This window comes from Thermobia domestica, chromosome 4 (assembly GCF_964235325.1).
Source record: "Thermobia domestica chromosome 4, izTheDome1.hap1.1, whole genome shotgun sequence".
NCBI lineage: Eukaryota > Metazoa > Arthropoda > Insecta > Zygentoma > Lepismatidae > Thermobia > Thermobia domestica.
This window is the reverse complement of record NC_137457.1, coordinates 22,665,104-22,692,742: the sequence shown is the minus strand read 5'-3', so window position 1 is coordinate 22,692,742 and position 27,639 is coordinate 22,665,104. Positions and strand designations below refer to the sequence as shown.

At 36.4% G+C, this 27,639-nt stretch overlaps 2 protein-coding genes across 2 annotated transcripts in view; one reads left to right on the top strand and one right to left on the bottom strand.

Moving 5' to 3' along the window:
• Nucleotides 1-27,639, bottom strand: part of LOC145682699 (uncharacterized) — a 101,308-nt gene that overhangs the window by 40,335 nt on the left and 33,334 nt on the right. The gene's annotated exons all lie outside the window — the stretch shown is intronic.
• On the top strand, nucleotides 209-26,182 carry LOC145683763 (uncharacterized). The gene is made up of 2 exons (XM_081755324.1): nucleotides 209-479; nucleotides 21,437-26,182. Exon 2 carries the CDS (start codon nucleotides 21,450-21,452, stop codon nucleotides 22,716-22,718), a length of 1,269 nt encoding a protein of 422 aa, XP_081611450.1. The 5' UTR covers nucleotides 209-479; nucleotides 21,437-21,449; the 3' UTR covers nucleotides 22,719-26,182.

Here is a 27,639-nt window from a genome sequence, read left to right as displayed (position 1 = left end):
AAACAATGTTCTCTGTCTCTTACGTTTGTTTCTTAGATGCATGACACACGGACGGGAAGCCGGAAATAACATTTGTATGAACATTCTATATTTACGCATAACGCCATAAAATTTTTGCAATTATTGTAAGGATAAAACAATTACAGTCATTCTTAACTACGTATAAATCGTAAGACAACCGTCATTGGGAGTCATTTTAGTCATAAATAAATGATACTAATAAATCAGAAAGTAATAACTTCACTCCCTTCATTGATATTTTAACATTACATTGCTAATATCAGTGACGTTGCTGTTCTAAACTGGCTTTATTACCTCAGAAAAAGAAATTGACAGATCTTATCCTGGCGATAAGATAACGCTTGCCACGGCGCTTTTATACAGATTCCCAGAACAGGAGGCTTCGTGATTTTTCCTAAGTTGTTGCAATCACCAGGATTTGTTGAGGTTGCTGTCATCACACACATGTTCTTCTACAGGTAAGAAAGGAATTGTTATTCTAAATGTTATAATTAATCATAGTTAGTTAATAGTATAAAAATCATATTAAATTTACTTCAACTGTTAGCGTTTTAAAACAATTGTAAATGAGTCAAAGGTGACTTAGATAAAAATACGTTTTTCTCTCCCATTTTGGAAGTAATATTTATGCTATTTTTGTAACGTATAGGTGTGTCTATTAAATAATATGGCTAACAGGACCAACAATGCCCACGTATGGGATTTAGAGCGCAAATTGCGCCCATGAGATTTTTAAGAGAGGGACAATTTTTCATTGAAAATGGTACAATTAAACTGTAGAACGGTAAATTTGGAGACGAAAAAGTTTATTTGGCAGGGAGAGAAGTGTAAGTTTCTGGGGAGAATGATAATTGGGGCAGAACAATAAATTTAGGGACATAATGGTAAATTTGGGGGTAGAATGACAAATTTAGGAACATAATGATAAATTTAGGAACAGAATAATAAATTTTGAGGGAAGAATGGTAAATTTAGGGACAGAATGGTCAATTCGGAGGCATCACGATAAATTTAGGGACAGAGTGGTAAATTTGGGGGCAGAATGACAAATTTAGGGACATAATGGTAAATTTAGGAACAGAATGATACATTTTGGGGGAAGAATGGTAAATTGGGGACAGAATGGAAAATTCGGAGGCATCATGATAAATTTAGGGACAGAGTGGTAAATTTGGGGGCAGAATGGAAATTTGGATAAATAGAATGGTAAATTTGGGGATGGAATGGTAAATTTAGTGACAGAATGGTAAATTTGGGGTCAGAATGTTCAATTTAGGGGCAGAATGGTAACTTTGGGGGCATAGCGATAAATTTAGGGACAAAATGGTAAATTGGGGGACTGAATGGTAAAATTAGGGACATAATTGTAACTTGGGATTAGAATGGTAAATTTTGAGGTTTGCACTCAAGACCTTCGGCGGAATGGGCAACTCTGAATAAACGCAGACGGATGTGGGAGAGATAGTTCCCTAAGTTTTACCTCTATAAAGGTAAAAATATTATTTAAAGAGTATTCAATGTTCTCAAAATTTCCTTTCCTTTAAGGGACTAGAGCTATAGTGTGCTCCAAAAATTGTTTTTTCCTTCGGAAGATAGATTTTCTTTAAAAGGTTTATTTCCCTTGGGGACTAGGCTTGTTTCCAAAAGTTTTATTTTTCTATTGGCCTATCAATTATCCCATTTTTTCCTCTTGGGGCTGTAGTGTGTCCCAAAATTCGTATTTCGTTTATAGGCTGTAGAACGTTCTGGAAACTCTATGTTCCTTGCAGGTGTCCCGAAAATTGAATTTCCTTTGGGGGTTATATATGTATTATCCCCAAAAGTTTTATTTGCATTTGGGGCAAAAAAGTGACACCAAAACTTTTTTCTGTTGGGACCATAGTGTGTACCAGAAGCCTTATTTTCTTTCAGGTTATGCAGAATGTCCTCAAGACTTTATATTTCTTGTAAGCGTCCCAAAAGATGTTTTTTTTTTTTCCTTGGGAGGTATAGATTGCCCTTCAAAAACTTTCTTTGCCTTTGGTTCAAAAGAGTGTCTCTAAATCTTTTTCTCTATAAAATAAAATGAATCTATAGTGTGTTCCAAAAATGTTATTCCTTATAGAGGCGGTAGAATGTCCTAAAAACTTTATTCCTTGTAGGTGTCCCCAAAACTATTTCACTTGGGGACTATATATTATCCCCAAAATCTTTATTATTTTTTTTGAGCTAAAGAGTGTAGCCAAAGCTTTTTTCTCTTAGGACTATAGTGTGTCGTCAAAATTTAATATTCCTTGCAAGTGATCCGAAAGCTGTTTCTTGCCATAGATTACCCTCACAAGCTTTCTTTCCCTTTGGGGCTAAAGCCCACTTAAGATTTTTTTCTATAAAATAAGACTAAGGCTATAGTGCGTCCCAAAAACTTTTATTTCCTATACAGGCTATAGAATGTCCTCAAAACTCTTTTACTTGCAGATGTTCTAAAAACTGCATTATCCTTCAGTTCTTTAATATTCCCCAAATCTATATTTCTCTACTTATGAAGTCTGTCATTCGCTATTGACTTGTTGGCTACAGCCATAAAATTATAGTATGTGTTCAAAACTAAATAAGGATTAATTGCAGGGTAACTATGAAATACAGTAAATTTCGAGTAGAATATGTTATGTCACAACGAAAGAATTTGGGCTGTGAATGTTGTTTTATATGCATATGACATACCCGCAAGGTAAGTAAAAGTGGACAAATACGGGAATAAAGATTAATGCCGAGCACATATACTTCTCGTCGTACAAAGCAGTAGTGCACACAAGGTGGCTACAGGGTTTTAATTCCCTCTCTCTTTCTACAACGTAACACGAAAAAAAAAAAAATCCATACAAGATATGAGTACAAAATCTATCTTGGGCGAGAAGAGTTGCGTTCAAATTTTTCGGAAAACATTGAGAAGTTAATGATTAAATATTATTATAATTATTATTTTATTTAATGTATCAGTAATGGACACTTGGATGCTTGAAGGCCCCTGGTTTTGTTATTTAAAAACAACATGTTCACATCACTGGTATAAGGATGCAAACTGCAAGCCTGTGGTGCACTTCGAATACCGCATCTTTGAAGTTCGAAACGTTGAGTAGGCATGCACTGTACATTTTAGTTGTTCTTCGTACCTATATAAAGACGTTGCATGTTCTTCGCACTAAACGAAGTTTACTAAGGCCTTTGACGAACATCTTGGCATTTCAGCTAAACGAATAAAACGCAAGGTCTGGCGTGACGTTGCCAAGTGCTAAAGGGGTGTGGCTATGGGTAAGCAGACAAACTACAGCGCGATCAGATGACAGGGGATAGACGTGGATGTGTGCAAAATAAACGTGGCAATACCGCTGGCCTCTCATTTGCTAGCAGCATTTAAAGGGAACTTGGAGCGCCGCCTTCAAATGCCAAGATGTTTGTCACGCCGTTTAGTAGTCGATGTACGTAACTGCTAGTAGTACCTTTGTGACTATCAAAAGTAAGTTATTGTTAGGAGAAAATGATAGATACAATAATATATATCGTTTAAATGCTGTCATATCACACACACACAATTCGTAGACCTCCCGTGACGTGAAAGAATTCTAGATGACTTCTAGATGAAAAGGAAAATAAATGACTCCATATATTTTATACTTTTACAAAACAAGACAAGGAAAGCTTTCTGAGAATCCAGGTGATACATCTACAAAATTTTCCGTACCGAGACGGTAAAGACTTATTTCTAATCTCGTCTGCGACACTAAAAGTACCTACTATTTTAGAATGCATAAATCTCTTCCTTCGCTCCTGTTTCCCCAACCCTCTCAAGAAAAGTGCACAAATTTCTAAATGGCACAAGACCCAATAGCTGGAAACTCCGCAGAAATATGCAAGCGTTGTCTTTCTTATAGAGAGGCATGGTGGCTGAGTGGTGTGTATGAGATTCTTGGTTCTATCCCCGGCCAAGTAAGTTTATAGTGGACAACATCGTGTTCCCTTTTCCTCCCTCATTCTCATTCCATCAATTCTTAAACCATCATTCACTTGTCTTAATGATTCGTCTCCCTTAGCCTATAAAGAGCTTAGTCGTGGGACATTAAACTGTAAGATTTCATTTCATTTCATTTTTTTATGTTTCTCGTAGCTCTTCTCAGTGATCAATTTGGGACAGTATAAGCCGATATTGGCGGTAGTAAACTAAGGTGCCCAAAATCATACTAGTTATAAAAATATAATGAAATAGCTCTACTTATATACATTGTGTTCAGCTTTTCTCGGGGTTCTCCCGTTTCTTTCCAAATTCTTTATTCCACAATCTGACAAAGAAACACATAAACTTATCGCCTTCAAACTTAGACAGAAATTGGCCTCTGTGGCTAGATTTTTAGTGTATACTGGTAATAGAAGCATGACTTTTGATATTATTTTTCATTCAAAACAACTTGTGAGCTCCTTCATGTCTCTGTGGATAGTATACGCGCCTTTGGCGTGCAAGACCCATGTTTGTTTCCTGGCGGAAGCTCATGTGGTTCAGATTCTATGTTAATGTACCCTACTAGTTACGCCCCCTTTTTATTCTTGTCTCCAATTAGCAGATATCACTTTACCTTGATTTCATGATTTTACTAAAACATCGAAAAATTATTGAAAAACCTCAAAAAGGACTTCTTTCCCCTTCAAAATGGGCACTATTTCCTATCTTCGACCTTAATGAAATCTTTTAGTATTGTTTCTAATCCTGATCCGAACATGCCTGCAAAAAAATCAAATAAAGCTAATTTTCGCACAAACAAATTGCTGGAAAATCTCAGTGGAAAACGTTTCTTTTCAAAATAGCGTCTGTTTCTGTTTATTGACAACAATGGAGTTTTCCAGTATTATTTCTAAACCCACTAAAAAGTTTAATAACAGTTTTTCGTATTTCACTTCGTGTTTCACGATCATCGAAAATTTTTAAAAAAGGAGAAAAATTCAAATCGGAATTTTTGTTCAAAATGGCGGATGTTCCCCACGGTGGACATGAATGGAGTTTTCTAGTATTGATTCTAAGCCCAAAATGAATATGTACAGAAAAAAGCAAGCTTATTGCGAACTAGTTCCACTGATAAAGCTAATTTTCCTTGTATAGTGAGTCGAGACGAGAACTGTCTTTATAATGTCATATCATGATGTGTAAAGCAAAACATTAAACTTTATTATTGTTGTATCTTGGTTTAAACCGGTTTCAGCTTCACAATCTGACAACGGTCTCTGACAAGTGCAGATTATTTGAAGAGTTCTCCAAAGAACTTCCTAACCATATGACAGGTGTCTAGTATTACTGATTTTTGTAGATTTGTTAATAATAATAATAATAATAATAATAATAATAATAATAATAATAATAATAATAATAATAATAATAATAATAATAATAATAATAATAATAATAATAATAATAATAATAATAATAAAGTCAACAGAAGATCCTTAGAGGGTAATAAGAAACAATATTTTCATAATAAGAACCTAAAATTCGTATCTGAAAACTTTCCGGTTATCTTGCGTGGCACAGTTAAAATAAGCATCGGCGCAAATCCTACACACAGTAAATAGGCCTAAATGCCAATCTTATTCTCGTATCTTACTTTCGTGTTTATAAAATAGGTTGCTTATCTCAGTGGTGCCAGACAGCGCTTGTGTAAATACTCTTAACAAGGAAGTTGCTCCGATTCAGAGGTCACAGGAAAGTCTATGACCGGGTGACCCTGCAAACTCTACATAATAAAAGCATCTAACATCTTATATACGAAATTAGAGTGAGTCAATGATACTACGTACATTTATTTTGCTAGAAGACTTTGTACATTTAATTTCAGTGGTCGAATTGGGCCGGTATGAGCCGCTATGACATACTAGTACTAAATTAAGAGGTCAAACAATCATACAATTAACATTTAAAACAAGTTCTACTACGAGGGGGTGCAGAAAAGTCTTTAGATTTCCAAGACTTAAGAAAAACAAGTCAAAGTCGAAGTTTTATGATGGATTTATTCAACATACTATCCCTTCAAAGCGATGCATTGTTTGCTTCGGTTCTGTAATTCTGTTTAATCCGCCCCCCCCCCAAGTTTTCGATTCTGTGTAAAACCATGCATATGCTCCTTCAGAAATGTTGCTGTGTTATTCTTCCTTCAGATTTCGGTTTATTATTATTATTATTATTATTATTATTATTATTATTATTATTATTATTATTATTATTATTATTATTATTATTATTATTATTATTATTATTGAATAGATAATAGTCAGGTGAGGCCAGATCAGGTGAATAGGATGCGTACTTCAAGGTTTCAAACTGTAATGTAGCCAATTTGTTCATTATAATATTGCTCTTGTCAGGACATGCGTTGTCATAAAGATAGACAACTTTTCGGGACATTTCCTACCGTGTTTTCTCTTCAGTTCTGACTGTGAATAAAGCCCATCTAGTAATGATGCATAGTAAGCCCTGGTTATGATGTTTCCTTGTTGTAGATAGTCACTAAAGATTGCCCCATCTTGATCTCACAAAACACTAGCAAGAAATCTTTGAATTGGGCTTTTGCTTCAGAAACTTGCTTGGCCTCAGTAAACCACTGTGACGACATTCGTTTGATTGCTTTTTTGACTCTGGATCTGGATCATATAAAAATAGAATTATATTTTACCATCCGTGATTAAATCAGGGGCGGATCCAGAACAGACTTCTGGGGGGGGCGGTGGGTTGTCATACTGCTACTTTTAAGGGCTCCAAACTTTGGGATGGGTTTTATTTATATATATAAAATAAGAAAGTCTCCTCTTCTGGGGGGGCGATCGCCCCCTGGATCCGCCCCTGGATAAAATGTGCTATAAAATTAGTGGCATTCTGCTGAGAACATTTCTGGAAACAAGCACCTTTTATGTTTGTAATCTGCATGCAAAATATGTGTCATCCATTTGGCGGAAAGTTTTCTCACATGAAGATGATCGCGAATGATCACGACAGTAATGCGTTCATGGGAGATGCTCGGATCCTTTGCTATCTTTTCTTTTTTTAAAGAGGAAATGCGTCGGCCTGAGATGATAATTTCGAGCACCCTCTTGATTATTTCGGGTTCAATCATTATTGAAGATCTCCCAGGACAGAGTTCATCTTCAGTGCGAAAGGACCTCTTCTAAATTTGTCAGCCGAGTTTGTAACAGTGGCGTAGAACGAGGCGCAGACCTTTATTGTTTCTAGCATCTCATCATACAGGATCTTTACCGATGTCTCCTGGAGGAAAAGGAAGTTGATGACTATTCGAGTTTTAACATCATTGAACTGCAGTTCGTATCCCGTTATCTGCACTCTTCATCTGCAACAAAAGTAGTTCCCATTAGCCCAGTGCTTAGATTTTGGGCCATCGACAACTAAGAAACACGTAGCTTTCAAATAAAAAAGAATTTCTTGAAATCGGACAATGAAAAACAAGAAGAGCTGGATTTCGCAGCGTTTAATCGTATATGGAATGTCTTTCTCTATGACATGTTTTCTTTCTCATTTGTTCGTTTTTGAATTGTATTGGTGTCAGGGATACGAGTGAGGGGGTACGCGAGGGACTTCAAAGATACCTATGGCGTCCCTCCACTTCCTAAAAATACAGTGGACAAAGACAGGCACGAAGATAGCGTGACGTCATGCGTCCCCTTACCTTTTCAGATCCACTTTTGCACCTAATTGGTATGTCTAGTTCATAGTAAACTAATTGAAGTGCATTTACAAATAGTTTGTTTATCACTATTAGAATCATCTATATCATTGTTAGGAGTATATGTATTATTCTTAGGACTTTGTGTGTCACTGTTATTACTATGTGTGTCACTGTAGGAATAATCAAACAATAGATGAAATTTCTAGTTAATACACAGAGAAAAATCCGTTCTCCGGACAGCGGTATATTGTACAAATATACAGTATCCTCTTGCTTACTACAGAAATCAGTACGGAGCATACGTTATCCGTATGCTACATAGGCACTGCCCTTAGATGTTATATCATACCGTTGCAGGATGTCTGGCATCTAACAGTTTTCCGTATATCACATGCATATACTTGTGTTACATTCCTCAGCTATATGTTATATACATCCATTTGTATGTAAGATCCTGACCGCCTATATTGTTTCATACGGAAAATACAAATAGATGGAACACTTATACGGCAAGTAATATAAAACATGAGTTTTCAGTTAAACGTCTGCTGTACGTTAAGTCCAAAAACTACAGGAATTACGCATGTAACCTATCTTTTTAAGTACGCCACCTACATTTTTTTTCTCAGTGTAGTATTTATTTTCCAAATACAGAACATAGAAAATAAATAATCAACCCCACCAGATCAAAAATAATCAACTGCATCAGATTTGGTAACGAACGGCATAATTTTCAACGCCATAAAAATCTCGAAAACTGCTCATGACGATTTGCACTCACACATATAACTTTCTTTAATTATAATGATATCTACCAGTTGCTACATGATGTCTCCTGTTTCTAGAAATATTGTAAAATTTCAGAAACATTCACTTCCTTTAATCTTGCAAGGAATAAACGTGGAAACTAAAACTGCAGATTTCGTTTTTCATTTGCAGTTGAAAAACGATGTAGGGTGCCCCGGGGTAGTTATGAGACAAAAAATCAAATTTTGATCTATCTCGAGAAAACTACTGGATGGAACCTCAGGAAATCTGGACAGCCGAATTCTCCCAGTGTTTAATGACGATACCTAGAGTGACTTTTGTGTATGTCGCAAGTTTCTAGAGAAAATTAGAAAAATCAATGTGTCAAAATTATTCCCGGCTCGGGGCAATTTTGAGGCACCTTAGGTAATTATGAGACACAAGATTTTCTCAGCTTGTAAAGCACTTATATGTGGATCAAACAGGGTGTACTTATGAGACAAGGGTTTTGGGACACTTCATACAAAGTCCGTGAATATTGCTTTATTACAAATATTTGTATTAGCATTTGTTTCTACGGAGAATAGGGTGAACAGTTCTATTGACTGTTTACTACGAACAAAGAAATTGTGGTAAATATTAAATATCAGCAATTAGATTTGCATTTTCTGATAATGACCTGAAAATGACCAGTGAGATAACATTACTTTTACCCTAAAAGAATTTAGAATAAAAAAAGAACAAATTTTACTTTGTTTCCTTACGCTATAGACCGCATATTACAATCATTTACATGATTAATCTTATAGATACAAACAAACAAAAAAAAAAGTAACTTTAAAGAGTGAACACAGATATTCATTAACAATGCTCACATAAACCAAGTTCACCATAAAAAATGAAACTGTAAAAATAGCTACATTTTGGCTACAAAAATGAAATGAAATTTTTGAGTTTTACGTCCCACGGTTATGCTGGTTAGGCTAAAGGAGACGGTGATGATGAGTAATGAATGAAATGGTGGAATGAAGAAAGTGGGAGGAAACGGGAGAACCCCGAGAAAACCCACGCACACGGTGTTTGTCCGCTACAAAGTTTACTTGGCGGGAGCAGGGTTTGAACCCGAGACCCCTGGCACCAGAGGTGAACGCTCTACCACTGAGCCACCGCGGCCCCCTATTTTGGCTACAAAAACAGTCACTTTAAAAGAGTGAAAACGAATATTAATAAACAAATGCTAGGCCTATATCCCAATACTACACCAGTTCACCATTTTTCGTTAAATATTCTTATACAGTGACAAAACTGACAATACCGGAAATCAAAAGCATTAAAATTTAAAACTAAGTACAGTAAATTTACATACTTTGTTTTAGGTTGCAACTATTGTAACATTAGGCTATAATATTGATAAGAAAGTCAAGTAGAACAAAGCTCTTGTAAGAAATTGTAATTTAAACAGCCTACTCTTAACAAAAAATAACTAATATGGTTGTCTGTTCAAAACCTACAGAGATGAAAATATTGAACTGTCCCATCCCGGGAATTCAAAAATTAACCTCAAATTTCTGAGGTCACTGACACATTTTGTATTTACAAAAAAGTGTTAATACCTGTTACTTTTGGCTACATTTAATACCTCTAAGTTGCCAATATTCCCATTCTTTAAAGATCTATACAAAAGTTTGCAGTGGTATGTCAAAAGTTGAAACTTTTTTTTTTTTTTTTTGCAACACTTTTAAAATCGACTTGACAACATACATTTCTGAGATGTAAAGGAACAAATTGTGCTACATGGATAGAAAAAGGATTGTTCTCAATAGCTAAAGCCAAAAATATCACTTCTGAAAAAGATTGGTCAAACTGGGAAGTTGTCTCAAAGTCACCCCGAAAATCAGTCTCATAATTACCCCGAGGCACTCTATATTTTGCAATACCACTTTTGTATGTTTTTCAAATTGTTTTCTTATTTCATTTTCATTTAAATTTTAAATTTGTTTATCACTCTAAATTCTTGTGATAAACAAACTCAATTTAAACTGGAGTCTGGTAAAATTTGTGTTTATAAAAACCAGAAACCGGTTTCTAGAAAAAAAACCTAAAACCGGTATTTCGCACTTCGTTTCAAAAACTGGTGCGGATTTTCACCGAAACAGTGTTGATAAATAGCCTTACTATCTTTTTTGAAAACTGAAACCAGTTTTTGATAAATAAAAACGAACTGATTTCGAAAACCGAAACTGGTTCTTTATAGAAAACTGAACTGGTTTTGAAAACCAGTTTGTTTTATTCCTGGAAACCGAAAAACTGGTTTCTATGCCGCCACCAATTTAAACCCATTTGTATATTGATCTTGAACACCCGGGGTTTTGTATAACACGAAGTTTTCTCTTTAACCAATTAACTGTCTTTTGGAAGGTACGTACTTTCTTATACTTATCCACATATTTTAAATGATATTCTGCTTACTCTGTAACAACACGTTCTACAAGATGATTTTTGTAAACCACATTAACGTTTACAACAGAGGCTTCAAAAGTTAAAATGCAATGTTATCCAATGTAAACTTTAAAAATTTCGAGGCAAGAGTTTTAATTGCAATACTCTTCGAAACACCCTTGACCTGTAATCACTTCATTTTGTTTATGGTTAATTATATATCCTTATCTTACTTAGATTGTATACTTTCGAAAATCGATGGTTTTATTGTAAATCTTGAGTAACATAGCTCGTACTTTTACTTTCTCCCCATTTCAGATATTTGTGCACTTCTGTTGATTAACTTTATTTCTATGAAATGAAATGAAATGAAATCTTTCCGTTTTACGTCCCATGATTATTCTGTGTGTGCTAAAGGAGACGGTGATGATGAGAAATGAATGAAATGGTGGAATGAAGAAAGTTCGAGGAAAAAGGAGAACCCCGAGAAAACCCACTCACGCGGTGTTTGTCCACCACAAAATCCATTAAGAATGAGCTGGAATTGAACCAGGGACTTCACGCACCATAGGTGAACGCTGTACCACTGAACTTTCGCGGCTCCATTTCTATGAAATATGCAATGACATAAGAATATCTTGCTTTGTTCATTCCCTAAATATTCTGGACAGAGTTTATTCCTTCTCACCAACACTAGTCATTAGCACGTTCTTTTCCTGTACTGAAATAAAATATAATATTTGCTTAACCAGGGTGTCTACTAAGATTCCAAAATGAAATTTCGTGACTTTTTCGTGACCTTTTCTTTACCAAATCATAAAATTTCCTAAAATTTTCAAGAGCGAATTCGGGTGCGAATTAGACCGAATTTTCATCCATGCAATAGAAACGTACTTTTCTTGCGATTTGGTAGCGTCAAAAGTCGACCATAGACATTTTTGGTGGTGAACTTTGACTTTTTATAGAACAAAATTTTCCAACCTGTACTTACATTTGAACAGTTAAAATATATCGTGATCCAAAAGCTAAATTTCGTGTCTTTCATGACCATTTTCTGATTTCCTGACTTTTTCGTGACATTCGTGACTTTCGTGACCGATAGACACCCTGTTAATAATGTATCAGTCAGGGAAGGGCTACAGTGTGCGATGCCAACCTTAAATTAGTTCTTTTTGCTACCTCTAATATAGAACATTTCTAAATGACTCGAAATCAGACGTGAAATTCATTGAATTTTATTTACCAAATTACATTCACTCAAGTGCATTTTACACATTTCCGGATTTTTTTTTTTTTTTTAAAAAAAGCTATTTTATGCTAATGGTGTCTTCATAGTATTCAACTTGGTTGATACATGTTTTGTGATGTCCTTTGACCCTAAAGGGATTGTGTTGACCTTATTTTTGCTCAACTAAACACAAAACACTCAGCAAGGCTATCTGACAAAAAAAAAAAAAAAAGTGTTGTTGTGTTTAGATTAGTATTCAACTTGTGTACCGTAATATTTGCCTACCTATAATATTTCTTTGTGAATAGAGCTACAAATCTCTTAAAGACTTCATTATATTATAAGAATAAATAGGTTAGTGGTGCTCCTTGACTTTTTTTTCTTTTGCCTCTTCCGTGCATTCATTTCTGCTTCTTCCCCTCTAAAACATCAGGCTAACTACGGGCCTATGGATGATTAATGAAAGTCATTGATTGTGGAACAACTAGTGAAGTAATAATGCGATAAGAAACGAAAGTATCTACAGATAACCCTGTGCATATCGCCAGAAGTCCAACCAGAGACCTCGCTGTCACTGCGGCATCATGTCCGTCTTTCCATCTGTATTCTTCATATGAGTGGTTTGGAAGAAGACAATGATAAGCGCCATTTCCGGTGAAATTGAGCTATTAGGTGGAATAGGTTAGGATTTAATCACAGAACAGTATGTAGGTACTTTACTTTGGGTAGTGTACCTGCAGATGTCAGAGGAAATTTGTTTGGTATGTGTCATTACATTGTAGTACATAGAAATGTTGAATTTTCTTTTCTACTTCACTTGGAATTTAGAAAATGTGACATAGCATATCTTTCCTCCGAACCGCTCATATATATATTTCACCGTAGGTTGCCCGATGTGAAGTCCTTGGTGTGCGTTTTGCTTCATTGGATATCGATATCGATAGGTGAATCTAATGCTTATATGACAGGGGCGTACCCACGGGGTGACCACCGGGTGCAGACCCCGCAAAGCTTCGTACTCGATATACATTTGTACACTTTATTAATAAAACGATAGTTGTTTAGCAGAGTGATAAACTTGATATGGATTAAAGATTTCACCTTACTAACCATCTCTATTATTGATTTTCTGATAAAAACAACTTAATTTTATCATTTTTCGTGACAATATAGTGACCAGTGCTTAAAAATTAATTATCGTTTTTCTCTTTTGTAGGATAACACCCGGTCGATACTAAGGCTATGTAAAACCGGTTTCTATAAAAACCGGAAACTGGTTTCGGTTTTCTTCAAAAACCAGCTCGGTTTTTCACCGAAACCGGTTCGGCTTTTTCACCGAAACCGGTTTCGGTTTCCTCCAAAGACCGGTTTGGTTTATCACTGGAACTGGTTTCGGTTTTCTCCAAAACGGTTTGTTTTCTTCAAAACCGGTTCGGTTTTCACTGTAACTGGTTTAGTTGAAAATTTTTGGAAAACACATAAAACTATTTATGTGGAAACGGAATCGGTTTTCAGAGAACAACGAAACACTATTCTGGTCAGAAATAGAACCAATTTCCGAAAAATCCGGAACATGTTTTGAAGAAAATCGAAACCGAATCCGGTGAAAAACCGAACCGGTTTTGGAGAAAACTGAAACCCGTTTCGGTGGAAACCGAACCGTATTTGAAGAAACCCGAAAGGGTTTTGGAGAAAACCGGTTTCGGTGAAAAACCGTCTTTTAAAAAATTGAAAACCCTGTTTCGGTTTTCCCAAAAACCGAAAACCGAAGAACCGGGTTTTGTGCCCACCACTAGTCGATACTACATAAACATTGTGATTTGTGTCATTCTCCTCCCAAAAGAAAAGACTTGAACCAAGCCCAACATTTCCGGATGCGCGCCTATTATATGCAAAAGGATATTGGTGCAATGTCTAATATGTCCTATAACGGGGATTGCCAACGAGTGGGCCGCGATCTATTTAGTCGACCGGAAAGTCGTGAGAAGTAGCATGCGGTTGTCTGCGTCATTGCGTCTATATTGATTATTGTTATAGCTTTATAATTTCTTCTAACAGGCTAGTGACCATATAAATAGACCGTAAGTGAGTTTTGAAATTGAATGTAAAGATTGTCCATGTACCTCTGTCCTTCAATATAATTCATTATTTCTATATATACTAGCAAATGTACCAGGTTATCAAAAGTTTCTTGCCTATTCTCCGTCGCTCCCCTTCTTCTGGATTCTGGATTATCTAGTCATAATTTATAGTGGCGGATCCAGGATATGATCAAGGGAGGGGATAAACCATAGTTTCCCGTTTTATCCAGTGTAAAGCAGGATTGAAGCTCATTTTATCCAGTGTATACCTGAGCGTCAAGGAGGGGGATATAGCCCCTATAGCCCCTTGGATCCGCCACTATATATAGTATAATTCAGTTTTGATCAGCTTGTTTAGATACGTTGCTTAGTCATAATGATGCAGTTGTGGGCAAAGCTTCATCATCTACTCTGGACCACTTCAGGTACACAATAATTCAAACACTTCTAGTAGCGTACATAAAGTAGGTTTAGTGGCTTTTAGAACGTGTTCTTCTAAAAAATATTACAGAAAAATAAAAATTTACATTGACAAAATATAAGCATAAACATTGAGTTGAGTTGATTTTAGTTTAGCGTCCCTTTCAGTAGCGAGGCTATATGAGACGTGGACCTACTGATTAACGTGGAATCCGAACCACATGAGCTCCCGCCGGGAATCGAACCCGGGTCTCCCACGCCAAAGGCGCGTAGGCTAACCGCTTTTTTTTTTTAAAGTTCGTCCCAACCGGGATACTGTTCGCCATTGGCAATTCGCGCAATTTCTGCGTAATCCAAACACGACAGGGACACAAACACAGAAAGATCCAGGACAGTTAAAATTCCGACCTTGCTCTTCAGGGGGATTCGAACCCCCAGTGGATTGCGCCTCATGATCTGAAGCCGAACGCCCGAGACCACTCGGCTATTGCCACCGGCGACTTAGCCACGGAGGAGCTCAAGCATAAACATTATGTGTGACTTTGTACACTACTGTTCACTACTACTGATTAATCTTCAATATCCCTCATATGCCTGACAAACGAACATTGCTGACTAGAAGCTGAGTTCTGAAGCTTTTTTCTCTGATTCTGAAAAATGATTTTGGAATTTCTACGTTTTTTGAAACTGAAATCTTTGAGTTTTACGTCCCACGATTATGGTGATGGAGATGGTGATGATGAGTAATGAATGAAATGAAGAAAGTGGGAGGAAACGGGAGAACCCCGAGGAAACCCCCCCACACACACGATGTTTGTCCACCACAAAGTTTACTTGGCGGGGGCTGGGATCGCACCCCAAGCACCAGAGGTGAACGCTCTACCACTGAGCCTCTTACGTTCTTTTGGTCCAAACTAAAAGTGTAAAGTAAGGCTGAATGTCCTAATATGAGTTCAATTGTGGTTTCAAAGTGGCGGTAAAGTAGAATCGTGTGCTCCATGCTCTTCATTCATTTGTTAATAAGAATATGAAAAATAAAACTATGTATTAAAAAAAAAAAAAACATACGAGAGTAACAAAGTGTCTTTTTTCTATAACATCTGAAGGGTTCCTAATATCAGACCGATCAATATAATATTCAAAAACTAAATTAGATGTTCTTTCGGCGAGTTACGGATGCTTTTTTTTTTTTTTTTTTTTTTTTTTTTTTACAGTGTGTAGAATAGCAACTTTATGAAGAGATTGTATTCATATAATTCACTATGTATATACAATGATAATAACCCATGGTATTAAAAAGGGAATTTATGTAAATGAATTTAACATTTTTGTGATCATATATTATATAATAAATTGCCACTTTCCATTGAAAAGAACAAGCTCTGTGGTTGTGTATTAATTTTACAAAACAGTTTGCAGTACCTTTCTGAACTTAAGATCCTTACAAGGGAACCTTCCGAAAATGATAGTTGCAGTGAAAGATGTGACCTATGCCAATTGAAAGAGCTGTAACAGAGATGTTCATTCCCAAAAAATTAGCTGCCCATGGCAATAGGTTCAAGAAATATAAGGGGTGGAAGTTCGGGAAACAGCAAGGTTGGACAAGGGGAGAAAAGTGCAAATTCCGCAAAAAAGGGGGCACGGCCAAATACAATGCTGACAAGTGCTGTATAGAAAGAGACTTGCCACAATAGGGAACAAATGAAGGCCAACAGTGGGGTTAACAGTGTTGCCAACTGCAATGAAAAGTACATGTTTTGCAAAGAGCACTATATGAAGTGAGTGCAATATTCAGTGTCAACATGTCATGTAGAACATAAGATATGACTTGTATAATCAGTGGTACAATCTAACAAAAGAAAATAGAAAAAAACAGAAGTACGAAAAATACGGAAAAGACGGAGTTGGCCATTATGCGCCACATTTGATCATGAGCTGTGCATATTAGAATGAACAAAACAAGAAAGCATCAACAATGCAGGAAACCGATGTACCTGGAGTCGAAAAGAAAAACGAGTTCCAAAGTTGGCAGCACTGGCCATGAAAATCCAGACAATTCTAATATAGTTAGGCTACCCGATTCACAAAAAGAAAATTCCGGCAACAGCGCATTAGCCTTCGCATCATTTGTACATGCTCGTCCGCATTGTACGTGCAATTGTTCGATGAGACAATGGTCCAAACAGAAGATACATTTGGAGTGAACACAGCGGAATACTGCCAATCCGTCACACATGGTACCATGATCGCTTGTGAATGTCTCGAAACAGTACTCTAGAGGTGTCGGAACCTTTGGTGGTCTTTCTATCACATATCCACACCTCTAGAAAGGAAACTTAATCAAAGGCTTGATCTGCTGTGTGTTGCTGTCTGCAGTACTATCACTGCCTATATGATATATCCAGAGTATCCCACCTAACTCTGCGACTGAAATAGTTTCAAAGCGAAAAAAATGTGACACATCCAGTTGTGCAGGAATGTACCCCTGTCAGCGGGCGACAAACTTCTGTGAGACGCAAGTGTCCCCAAGTCCCCCATCATAGGGTCCCAGGGGCCAACTTCAAAATTTCTAATAGCACCATCGGTCGAGTTATATTTCTTTCGGTAAATCTTGGAATATGCAACAACGCATATCAGAAATATTTACTATATGGAATTTCAAAATAGTCGCCAAAAATATCTACTCGGTGACAAGAACAACGTCCCTTTTTGGCGGCCATTTTGAAACCCATGCTTCATATAGCAAATGTTTCTTATAGGCGGTGTTGTATCTATCCAGAGAAATATCATCCGCCCCTGTTTCCCATTTGAAATGTTGCGGTTGACCCTTCGAGCCTTATGATGGGGGCCCTGGGGGACTTGCTTCTTACAAAGTTTTCTTGGCCCTCGACATGAGTACATTCCTGTGCAATTGGATTTGCAACATCTCTTTTCGCTTCGCAGCAATTTAGGATCACAATGTTCGATGCCATGTTAAGACAACATATATTTGTGGCGGCCATTTTGAAAAACATGCTTCATATAGCAAATGTTTCCTATAGATGTTATTGCACATTCCATAATCTATCGAGAGAGGTACCACTCGGTCCCTGTTGCCATTTGAAAATTTGAAGTTGGCTCCTGGGACCCTATAATGGGGATCCTGGGGGCACTTGCTTCTCACAGACTTTTATCACCCGCTGACATTGGTACATTCCTTCACAATTGGATCCGTCACATTTTTGTTCGTTTCGCAAATCTTTTAAGTCACAAAGTTTGGTGCGACACCCTGTATATTCCCACATACGACCCAACCATGACATAATGTTCACTACTTCTATTATCGGTTGTTGGCTCAACCCAACCATTTCATGTTCCCCAACTTGATATTGCCTCAATCACTCTAGCATTGATGCATTCCGAGTGATGCCTGTTGCCGGAATTTTCTTTTTGTGAATCGAGTGGCCTAATTATATTAGAATTGTCTGGATTTTCATGGCCAGTGTTGCCAACCATGGAACTCGTTTTTCTTTTCGACTCTAGGTACATCGGTTTCCAGCATAGTCGGTGCTTTCTTGTTTTGTTCATTGTAGTATGCACAGCTCGTGACAAATGTGGCGCATTATGACCAACTCTGTCTTTTCCGTATTTTTCATACTTCTGTTTTTTTCTATTTTCTTTTGTTAGATTGTACCACTGATTATACACGCCATATCTTATGTTCTACATGACAGGTTGGCACTGAATATTGCACTCACTTCATATAGTGCTCTTTGCAAAACATGTACTTTTCATTGCAGTTGGCAACACTGTTAACCCCACTGTTGGCCTTCATTTGTTCCCTATTGTGGCAAGTCTCTTTCTATACATCACTTGTTAGCATTGTATTTTGCTGTGCCCCCTTTTTGCGGAATTTGCACTTTTCCCCCTGTCCAACCTTGCTGTTTCCCGAACTTCCATCCCTTATATTTCTTGAACCTATTGCCATGGGCAGCTAATTTTTTGGGAATGAACATCTCTGTTACAGCTCTTTCAATTGGCATAAGCCACATCTTTCACTGCAACTATCATTTTCGGAAGGTTCCCTTGTTAGCAATGGCCTAATGGTTATGCGTGTATTTTTGGTGTACCGTACGTGGTCCCGGTGGGAGAGGACAAAAAAAATATTAATTTCACAATATTTCATTTTCGTTGATCACGAGTCTCCTTTCGTATAAAGGGCAAAACCGAATGATGTTAAACTAAACAAGTTTCATCTAATTTTTCTGGACTCAAACATAAGCAGCGAACACGCCCTGGAGGCCTGTGATTGATTCCCCAACGGAGCTCATATGGTTCGAATCACACATTAAGCTTTAGGCCCATGTCCCATATAAGCTTGGTCCTGAAAGGAATACTAATCTTCAATTCAACTGAAGATCAATAGAAACAAACAATATTCAAGCTTGGTTGATTTTTTTTTGTTCTAATCAGTGTTGTCAGATCGGAAGATTAAAAAATAGCGAGATTGTGCTTCAAAAACCAGCAGATTTGAACTATTTGTAGCCCAACATAGAAACGCCAGATATCTGGGTTAGCAACGGTTAGGCAGTTTCGGACTGTTTTCAGTGCAGGTGTGTTAGGGCAAATTTCATACTACGTCAGCTGCAGTAGAACTGTAATGTGCAATGAACTAAGATGGATGACAATATAAAATGGGCGACTTTTCTGATTTTTCAAGGAGATATGTTTGCTTAAGTCAGTTTAAGTAAGTTAAAGTCAGTTTAGCTAAAGGAGTTAAGTCAGTTTAGCCAAAGGAGTTAAGTCAGTTAAGCCAAAGGAGTTAAGTCAATTTAGCCAAAGGAGTTAAGTCAATTTAGCCAAAGGAGTTAAGTCAATTTAGCCAAAGGAGTTAAGTCAGTTTAGCCAAAGGATTTAAGTCAGTTTAGCCAAAGGAGTTAAGTCAGTTTAGCCAAAGGAGTTAAGTCAATTTAGCCAAAGGAGTTAAGTCAGTTTAGCCAAAGGAGTTAAGTCAATTTAGCCAAAGAAGTTAAGTCAGTTTAGCCAAAGGAGTTAAGTCAATTTAGCCAAAGGAGTTAAGTCAGTTTAGCCAAAGGAGTTAAGTCAATTTAGCCTAAGGAGTTAAGTCAGTTTAGCTAAAGGAGTTAAGTCAGTTTAGTCAAAGGAGTTAAGTCAGTTTAGCCAAAGGAGTTAAGTCAATTTAGCCAAAGGAGTTAAGTCAATTTAGCCAAAGGAGTTAAGTCAGTTTAGCCAAAGGATTTAAGTCAGTTTAGTCAAAGGAGCTAAGTCAATTTAGCCTAAGGAGTTAAGTCAATTTAGCCTAAGGAGTTAAGTCAGTTTAGCCAAAGGAGTTAAGTCAATTTAGCCAAAGGAGTTAAGTCAGTTTAGCCAAAGGAGTTAAGTCAATTTAGCCAAAGGAGTTAAGTCAGTTTAGCCAAAGGAGTTAAGTCAATTTAGCCAAAGGAGTTAAGTCAATTTAGCTAAAGGAGTTAAGTCAGTTTAGCCAAAGGAGTTAAGTCAGTTTAGTCAAAGGAGTTAAGTCAGTTTAGCCAAAGGAGTTAAGTCAATTTAGCCAAAGAAGTTAAGTCAGTTTAGCCAAAGGAGTTAAGTCAATTTAGCCAAAGGAGTTAAGTCAGTTTAGCCAAAGGAGTTAAGTCAATTTAGCCTAAGGAGTTAAGTCAATTTAGCCTAAGGAGTTAAGTCAGTTTAGCCAAAGGAGTTAAGTCAGTTTAGCCAAAGGAGTTAAGTCAATTTATTGGGCTGTGAAATGCACTTTAAACTTTACAATATGTTAATTCACTGCTATTCCTCACTTCTTTAATTCATTACCTAACCCATTAATTTTCGAAGATTTATTGTAACTCCACTTATGCATTCTGTTCATATGGACAATGCACAACTATTAAGACCAGGCATTAACTGGGACAGCAACACGGTCAGTGATACTGCAACAGTTCAAATTTAACAGAAGTCTACTGTTGTCAGATCTAGAGATTAAAAAGTACTAAAACAAGAATTAAACTACTATCGAACATGTTAGTTTTAGTAAAACTATTGTTCATTGTAGTATTCAACGAACAAAACTGTTATAAGAAAGTAATAATAACTCATGATTTCATATATATGTATAGCACATTCTTAAGAGTAATTAAAAGTAGCCCAAAAATTAGCATGATGCTCAATTTGAAATTTTGGTAGCGAGGGCACTTAAAAATAGTAAAATTCGATACTTGTAGCCCAATCTGGCAACACTGGTTATAATCCAAAGGACATAGCGTAGTCTATTTCTTACACTGATCTAATACCTTGATCAGATATACAGGCCCGTAACCAGGCCAAAAATTTAGGGGGGGCGGTCGAATTTTTTTGGGGGGGGGCGATCCAACAACATTATAGTTTATCACCATATTATAGGTCACTTGTAAGCCTACCGTGAAAATTTTAGAAGGGGCTAGTAAAAATTTAGGGGGGCCCGGCCCACCCTAGACCCCCGTTAGGGATGAGCACGAGACGAGTCGAGACAGGATTTTCTTGACAAAATTCGAGCCGAGACACGGCTCTTCCAATAGAAAATATACATTATTTTCGAGACGAGACAGTCAGAAATCTTGTCTCGTGCGCATCCCTAACCCCTGTGGATACGGGCCTGCAGATATACATGTGTGTCAAGTTGTACAACTGAAATACAGTGCACGTGCTGGTGTTTTTAAATACGTCATGCCACTTACAAATACAAAGTATATACATATTATTTTTTAAATAGTTTGTATCATAACCTAACATATTGTACGAATTTATCACTCATTACATCTCCATTTATCTTACAGATGATACATCACGATGGGGTATGGTCTTGAGTTTCACAACATTGGAATGAAGTCACAACCCAAAATATGTCTAATCGTTCTGCTTGCTGTCAGCTTCACGAAATTGGTGTCCACAGACTTATCCATCACATCGTGTCCTGATGAATGCGACTGCCTCCCGGTGTACGGGAAAGCTTCTGCTGATTGCTCACAACAAGATCTAATGGAAATTCCAGAAGGTTTAAGTGACCAAACAGAAATTCTGGACTTATCCAATAATAGGTTTACTGATCTCATAGACGACATGTTTCGTGACTTGGATCTCATAGAAATAGAATTTCTTTACCTTTCCGACAATGAAATAGATGATGTAGGTGTTCATTCTTTTCGTGGACTTAAGAGACTTATAGTTTTAGATTTGTCGCATAACAAAATCCGTTCTCTTCGTCTAGAGACATTTAAACATAACAAAAAGCTTCAAACATTATACTTAAGTTCAAACCCTCTCAAAGTACATTCTGATACTGGTATTCTTCTAAACGTACCATCATTAACAACTTTGGACCTGTCATCATCTGGTTTAAAATATATTCCTGATAAAGCGTTTGGTGACATGCATGAACTTGTCAGCTTGAATTTGTCCGGAAACCAACTAACATACATCGATCCAGATGTTTTGTCCGCGTTTAATCATCTACGATTGCTTGACATGTCCAGAAACTCTTTCCCGTGTGATTGTGACACGTGGGCGCTGTACAGTTGGCTTCAAGAGTCGTCCATAATCATGGAACGCCCATTGATGTGCATGGAAAAGGGCGTAAACATCCGAAGAACGGTCACTGAATTAGATGGCAAAATTTGTAAAGTCTTATCTCCACGAAAAAGATTCAATCAGGATATCATAGATCTTGACACTTTGAACGCTGTTAAATTACCCGAAGATAGTTATTTTTGGCCAATCCTTGGCGGGGTGCTGACAGCATTTAGTTTGTTCTTGATACTTCTGTCACTTTTTCTGGTGTTGAATTGGTACGAAAGAAGACGACAGAATAGATTTCAAATCCCCAGAGACAGAGATTATGAAGAACATTCTCGGGTTCTTCTAACTCCGGATGCAAGAAAAGTTTTCCTTAAGATCAAAAAGTACAGATTTGGTCAAAATACTAACTGTAGGACTCCACGTGAAGTGTACAGTGGGGATATATCTCCGTATGTTCATCAAGCTAAGTTTCTTACAAACTCTAACTTATCTATACCAAGCATGAGTGATTCAGAGAACACTTCGATAAATATAAAAAAATAATTTTATTTGATTTGAGTTTAGCGTCCCTTTTAGCAGCGAGACTATATGAGACGTGGACCTGCAGCTTAACGGGGATCCGAGATAAATGAGCTCCCACTTGGGGCCAAACCCAGGTCTTCAATGTCAAAGGTGTGTGTGTCAACCGCTTAGTTATGATAGAGCTCAAGAAATTAATTAACTTACCCATAAGTTTAGATATAATCCTATCCAGAACTTTCCATATGGGTGTGTACAAAGATAATTAGATCAGAACTTTCCATATGAGTGTGCACAAAGAAAAATTAAAGAGAAGCTTTACATATGAGTGTTATAAAGGTAAATAGAACATAACTTTAAATACGAGTATGCACAAATATAATTGAAGGGGATTTTTATATAGATGTGTACAAAGGTATAGATCAGAACTTTCCATGTGAGTGTGCACAAAGATAACTAAAAAGAAACTTTCCATGTAGGTGTTCACAAAAATTATTAAAGAACTTTCCATATGAGTGTGAACAATGCTACTTAGAACGTACTCTAGGACGTGCACAAAAGTAATTAAAGCTCACCCACCCTCTCAGTATAACATTTTCATGTGCTTATTTTATTTGGTTTTAAGTTTAAAATGAGATAAAATGTTATTTAAGGAATTGAACAATTTTAGAAAATCATAAATTTTTAATAAAGTGTGCACAGATATACACTATAGCTACACTTATATGTTTGAATCAATATTATGTAATGCTTGTATAAAGAGAAACATTGAGCTGTGATTCCGTAGTCAACATGAGATAAATCTTTTTCTTTAAGGTTGGTGTAAAGGGACAAGTTTTGCCAATAGATGTCACTACAGTCTGCGTATCTCTCTCATGTATTGTTTACCTTACACGAAAATTTACAATTTATCTTACGAATTTCGACCTAGAGACTTCAAACTTTTGGAGAAGGAACTTCATAACCTATCGAAGGCAACAATCCGTGCCAATTTCTTATTTTGAATTTTCTTCATTGCTGAAAGAGTTATATTATTAAAGGTTTGGATATCTCTTTCAATAAACAAGCCGTTTCAACGATGAAGAAAGTTTTAAATAAAAAATCGGCACGGATTATTGTCTTCGATAGGTTATGAAGTTCCTTCTCTAAAAAATTGAAATCTCTAAGTTGAAATTTGTAAGAGAAATCGTGAATTTTCGTGAAAAGTAAAAAATACATGAGAGAGATACGAAGACTGTAGTGACATCTATCGGCAAAACTTGTCCCTTTAAACTAACCTTAATACGAAGGTGTGTCAATTAAATCTTGGAATTAGCTGTACAAAGAAATGTTTGCAATTATTGTATTTTCAAAGTAGTTCCCTTGCGACCGACACATTTTGCTCAATGAACGTGGTTCCGTTGGAAAAAGACATTTCTGGAACGCCGACTTGTCGTTCTGAATATTCAGAATACCATCAAATCTGTGTCCTTTTAAAGTAGTTTCTAATTTTGGAAACAGACAAAAGCGGCGTGAAGCAATGTCAGGGGGATAGGATGATTAACTTTTGGAATGAATATCTTCTGTCACTCCGTAAAGACGGAGTTTACTGGTCTGTGACCCAATCAACGCATGTTCAACCATGTTAAAATTTGCGAAATGAAGAAGTATTCAATTCTGAAGAATGTACTACAACGCGGTATAAATTAGTTGCTTTCCTTAGGTCATGTACTTTTGTGCTCTGTCTATTAAGATACTAAGTTATATGTACTGATTTACTTTAAATTACAGATCTGAAAACATACATTAATACGGCCAGTTTCTTTATAATAAAATTGAAAAACATAGCGTGTTTCAAGAATAATAACCCGATTTTACAACATGGTATCTGTACAGCCGCTTCATTAAATGTAACTTATACTACTCGAAGGGCTGTGGCCTAGAATTCAAATGACTAGCGTTAGATTCAGCTGTGTATGTAAAGCTTGGTTGCCATGCTACAAGAATTCTGTAACTGTCATTAAAAAAAAAAATCTTGCAACCCTACACTATTTCTCCATGTAAACATAATCTTGAAAGGGACATGCAACATTTTTTTTTTTCATTTTGCAAGGAGTCAAACCGTGTGCAACTTTCTGGATCGTCTTGCTTACTACCTGCTATCGCCCTCCCACTGACATAAAGAAAAGACAGTTTCGCCGCTTCCGAAACGACGGATTCTTTTGAACGGGGAGGGAAAACGCGCCAAAATACACATTTTTAATGAGGAAGTTTACTATTTGTCCACTAGAGTGCAGTGTTGCATGGGTGGAGATATCTTGCTTGCTTCGAGGAAGTTGTAACTGTGTAAACTTTAAATAGAAAGACGGGGGTTGCAAGATTTTTAAATGACAGCTTCAAGATTCTTGCAGCATGGCAACCTAGCTTAACAAAAGACGTTTTATTCGCTCTAATTTAGTAAAACTGGGCCCTTGATGATGTTGCAATGTGTTTCGACAATGTTACAGGATTGATCATAATGACAAAGAACATTCTTTGTTGGTATCTGCAAGTTCAGGAACAAATTGTTTACGTAGAAGCTATCACACAGTTCAGAGTACACTTGTTAGAAACTCAAAAGGCTTTCAGCGAGTACAGAGTAATTAGATAAACTTTTTATATATTGGCAGCCAATGTTTGTAAAAAAAAAAAAAAAAAAAAAAAAAAAAAAAAAAAAAAAAAGGCGAGCTTCTTATATTCTACATTGAGAATGAAGGTTTGAGAAGAGGTCTACATTGAGAATGAGCTTCTTATACTCTGATAATGAAGATTTGTCAGAAAAATTAGGCGAGCTTCTTACACTCTATATTCATAATGAAGGTTTGTCAGAAAATTAGGCGAGCTTCTTACATTCTATATTCATAATGAAGGTTTGTCAGAAAATTAGGCGAGCTTCTTACACTCTATATTCATAATGAAGGTTTGTCAGAAAATTAGGCGAGCTTGTTATACTCTATATTGACAATGAAAGGTTGTCAGAAAAATTAGGCGAGGTTCTTATACCTAGGAATCATATATTGACAATGAAGATTTGTAAGAATAGTTAGACGAACTTTCCCGTCTTTCCCTAAAATATTTTCCCTCGTTTTATTTGCTTATGAAAATGGAAAACAATAGAAAGTTTTCGTTACATAATCTATAGCGTACTATAAGCTTATTTGTGTGACAAAATAATGTTATGAAATTGAAAACCTTAAAACTAGGATAAACATTAGATACGTTTAAATACATTTATGTAATCTATGTAATCAATATGTTTAGCATTACCAGTCTTATGAGTTTTCTGTCTTGTAAACTCCGTTCATTGCATTTTAGTACTTTTTCTAATACTTACATATATTTTTACTTTTGATTAAGTACATTGTCTTGTTTCCTACAACGGAACATTCATTATCATTCTACATATGTACATTTTAATTTAAAACCTTAATTTATTTATATGTTAACGTTTCATTCAATAAAATAATATTGTGAAGTTTTTACTTATGTCTGTAATTCAAATACTTCATTCCTTAAAGTATGGGGTACACTGGTAACAGAGCACTCATTTCTGGTATGAGGACTCAATGATTCGATTCTAGGTCACGTGAAAAAAATCTAGTAAACTAGAAAAAGGGGGACAGTAATCAAGTTAATTTGTCAATATAGGGACAACAAAGTCGTGTGTACCAGCAACCAAGCCAAAAAGGTTGACGAGAGAAGGTGATCGCAACCTTGCGTTACAGGTTAATATTGCTAGGTTACAGTGTAATAATCTACTACGTAGTTACCACTACCGATCATAGCCTGTAACCGGTAACCTAGTTAGCATTTTGGAACAACGGACTGCTCGGTTAATGAAACAGGGTGCGTCAACTTTAGTAACCAAATATTTTGGTTAATATACCATATTCAATTAGTTAAAATAACCCATTTACTCTGTTAAAGTAATAAGGAAAGATAAATGCATAACCGAGTAGATCGGTTAATATAACATATTTAATTAGTTAAGACAACCTATTTACTTGTTAATGTTTTTGGCACAATAATTTGTATTGCGTACATACACTTAAGTCCTCCATGTTAATTGCTGATGCATGGAGATTCCATATCGTTGTATTATGTGTATTCTTCGTTGTTTATTTAATAGGAGGAGAGGTGGTATGGTACATTATTGGTTTCCACCATGAAATGTTACAACTTTTTCATAATAAAGTAACGATAATACATAAACCACAACGATATGAGATCTCTACGTATGCTAGAATAGCAACACCAGCGTTATAAAGTATTAATACGCTTAAAAGTTATTTATAAAGGACAAACTTTAGTTTATCCATCAATTACTTATTCATATCTACTTCCCCCATGTTAATAACGAACTTCTCACTTCATCGTACTTGTTCACTGCTTCATTGTTCTCGGTTGGTTTTTCTTTTGATGGTCCCGGAAAATATCCGTAGCTTTCTTGAGCCACCTTGAACTTAAGTTGGTTTGTTGATTTATTAAAGCACCATCAATGCAGTGTTACCAGTAAACAAGTTCTGGTGGAGGGTTAAATTTACCTTGTGTGAAAATCGGTTGATAGCAACAGAATGTTTTAAATTAAATTAACCTTCTTGAATTGGTTATTTTCTTCTAACCTATTTCATAGCTTAATAATAACCAAACATTGTACTGTTTGTACGCATTTTCCAGTAACCTTATTCGATTGATTACCGGTGACCTCGCGTAAAATAACTTTTTTGTCTTAGAAGGGTTGTTGCAAATTACGAGGAGCGTTCAGTATGCTCTAATACTCACCAAGAAAGCAAAATATAATAGAAATGAAAATATGTTTATTTTTCAACATAATCCCCTGCCCTTTCAATGCACTTAGTCCATCGCCGCTCCAAAGCTTCTATACCCTGTTGGAGGAAGATGTGCTTTTGCTCCTGCAACCACGTAT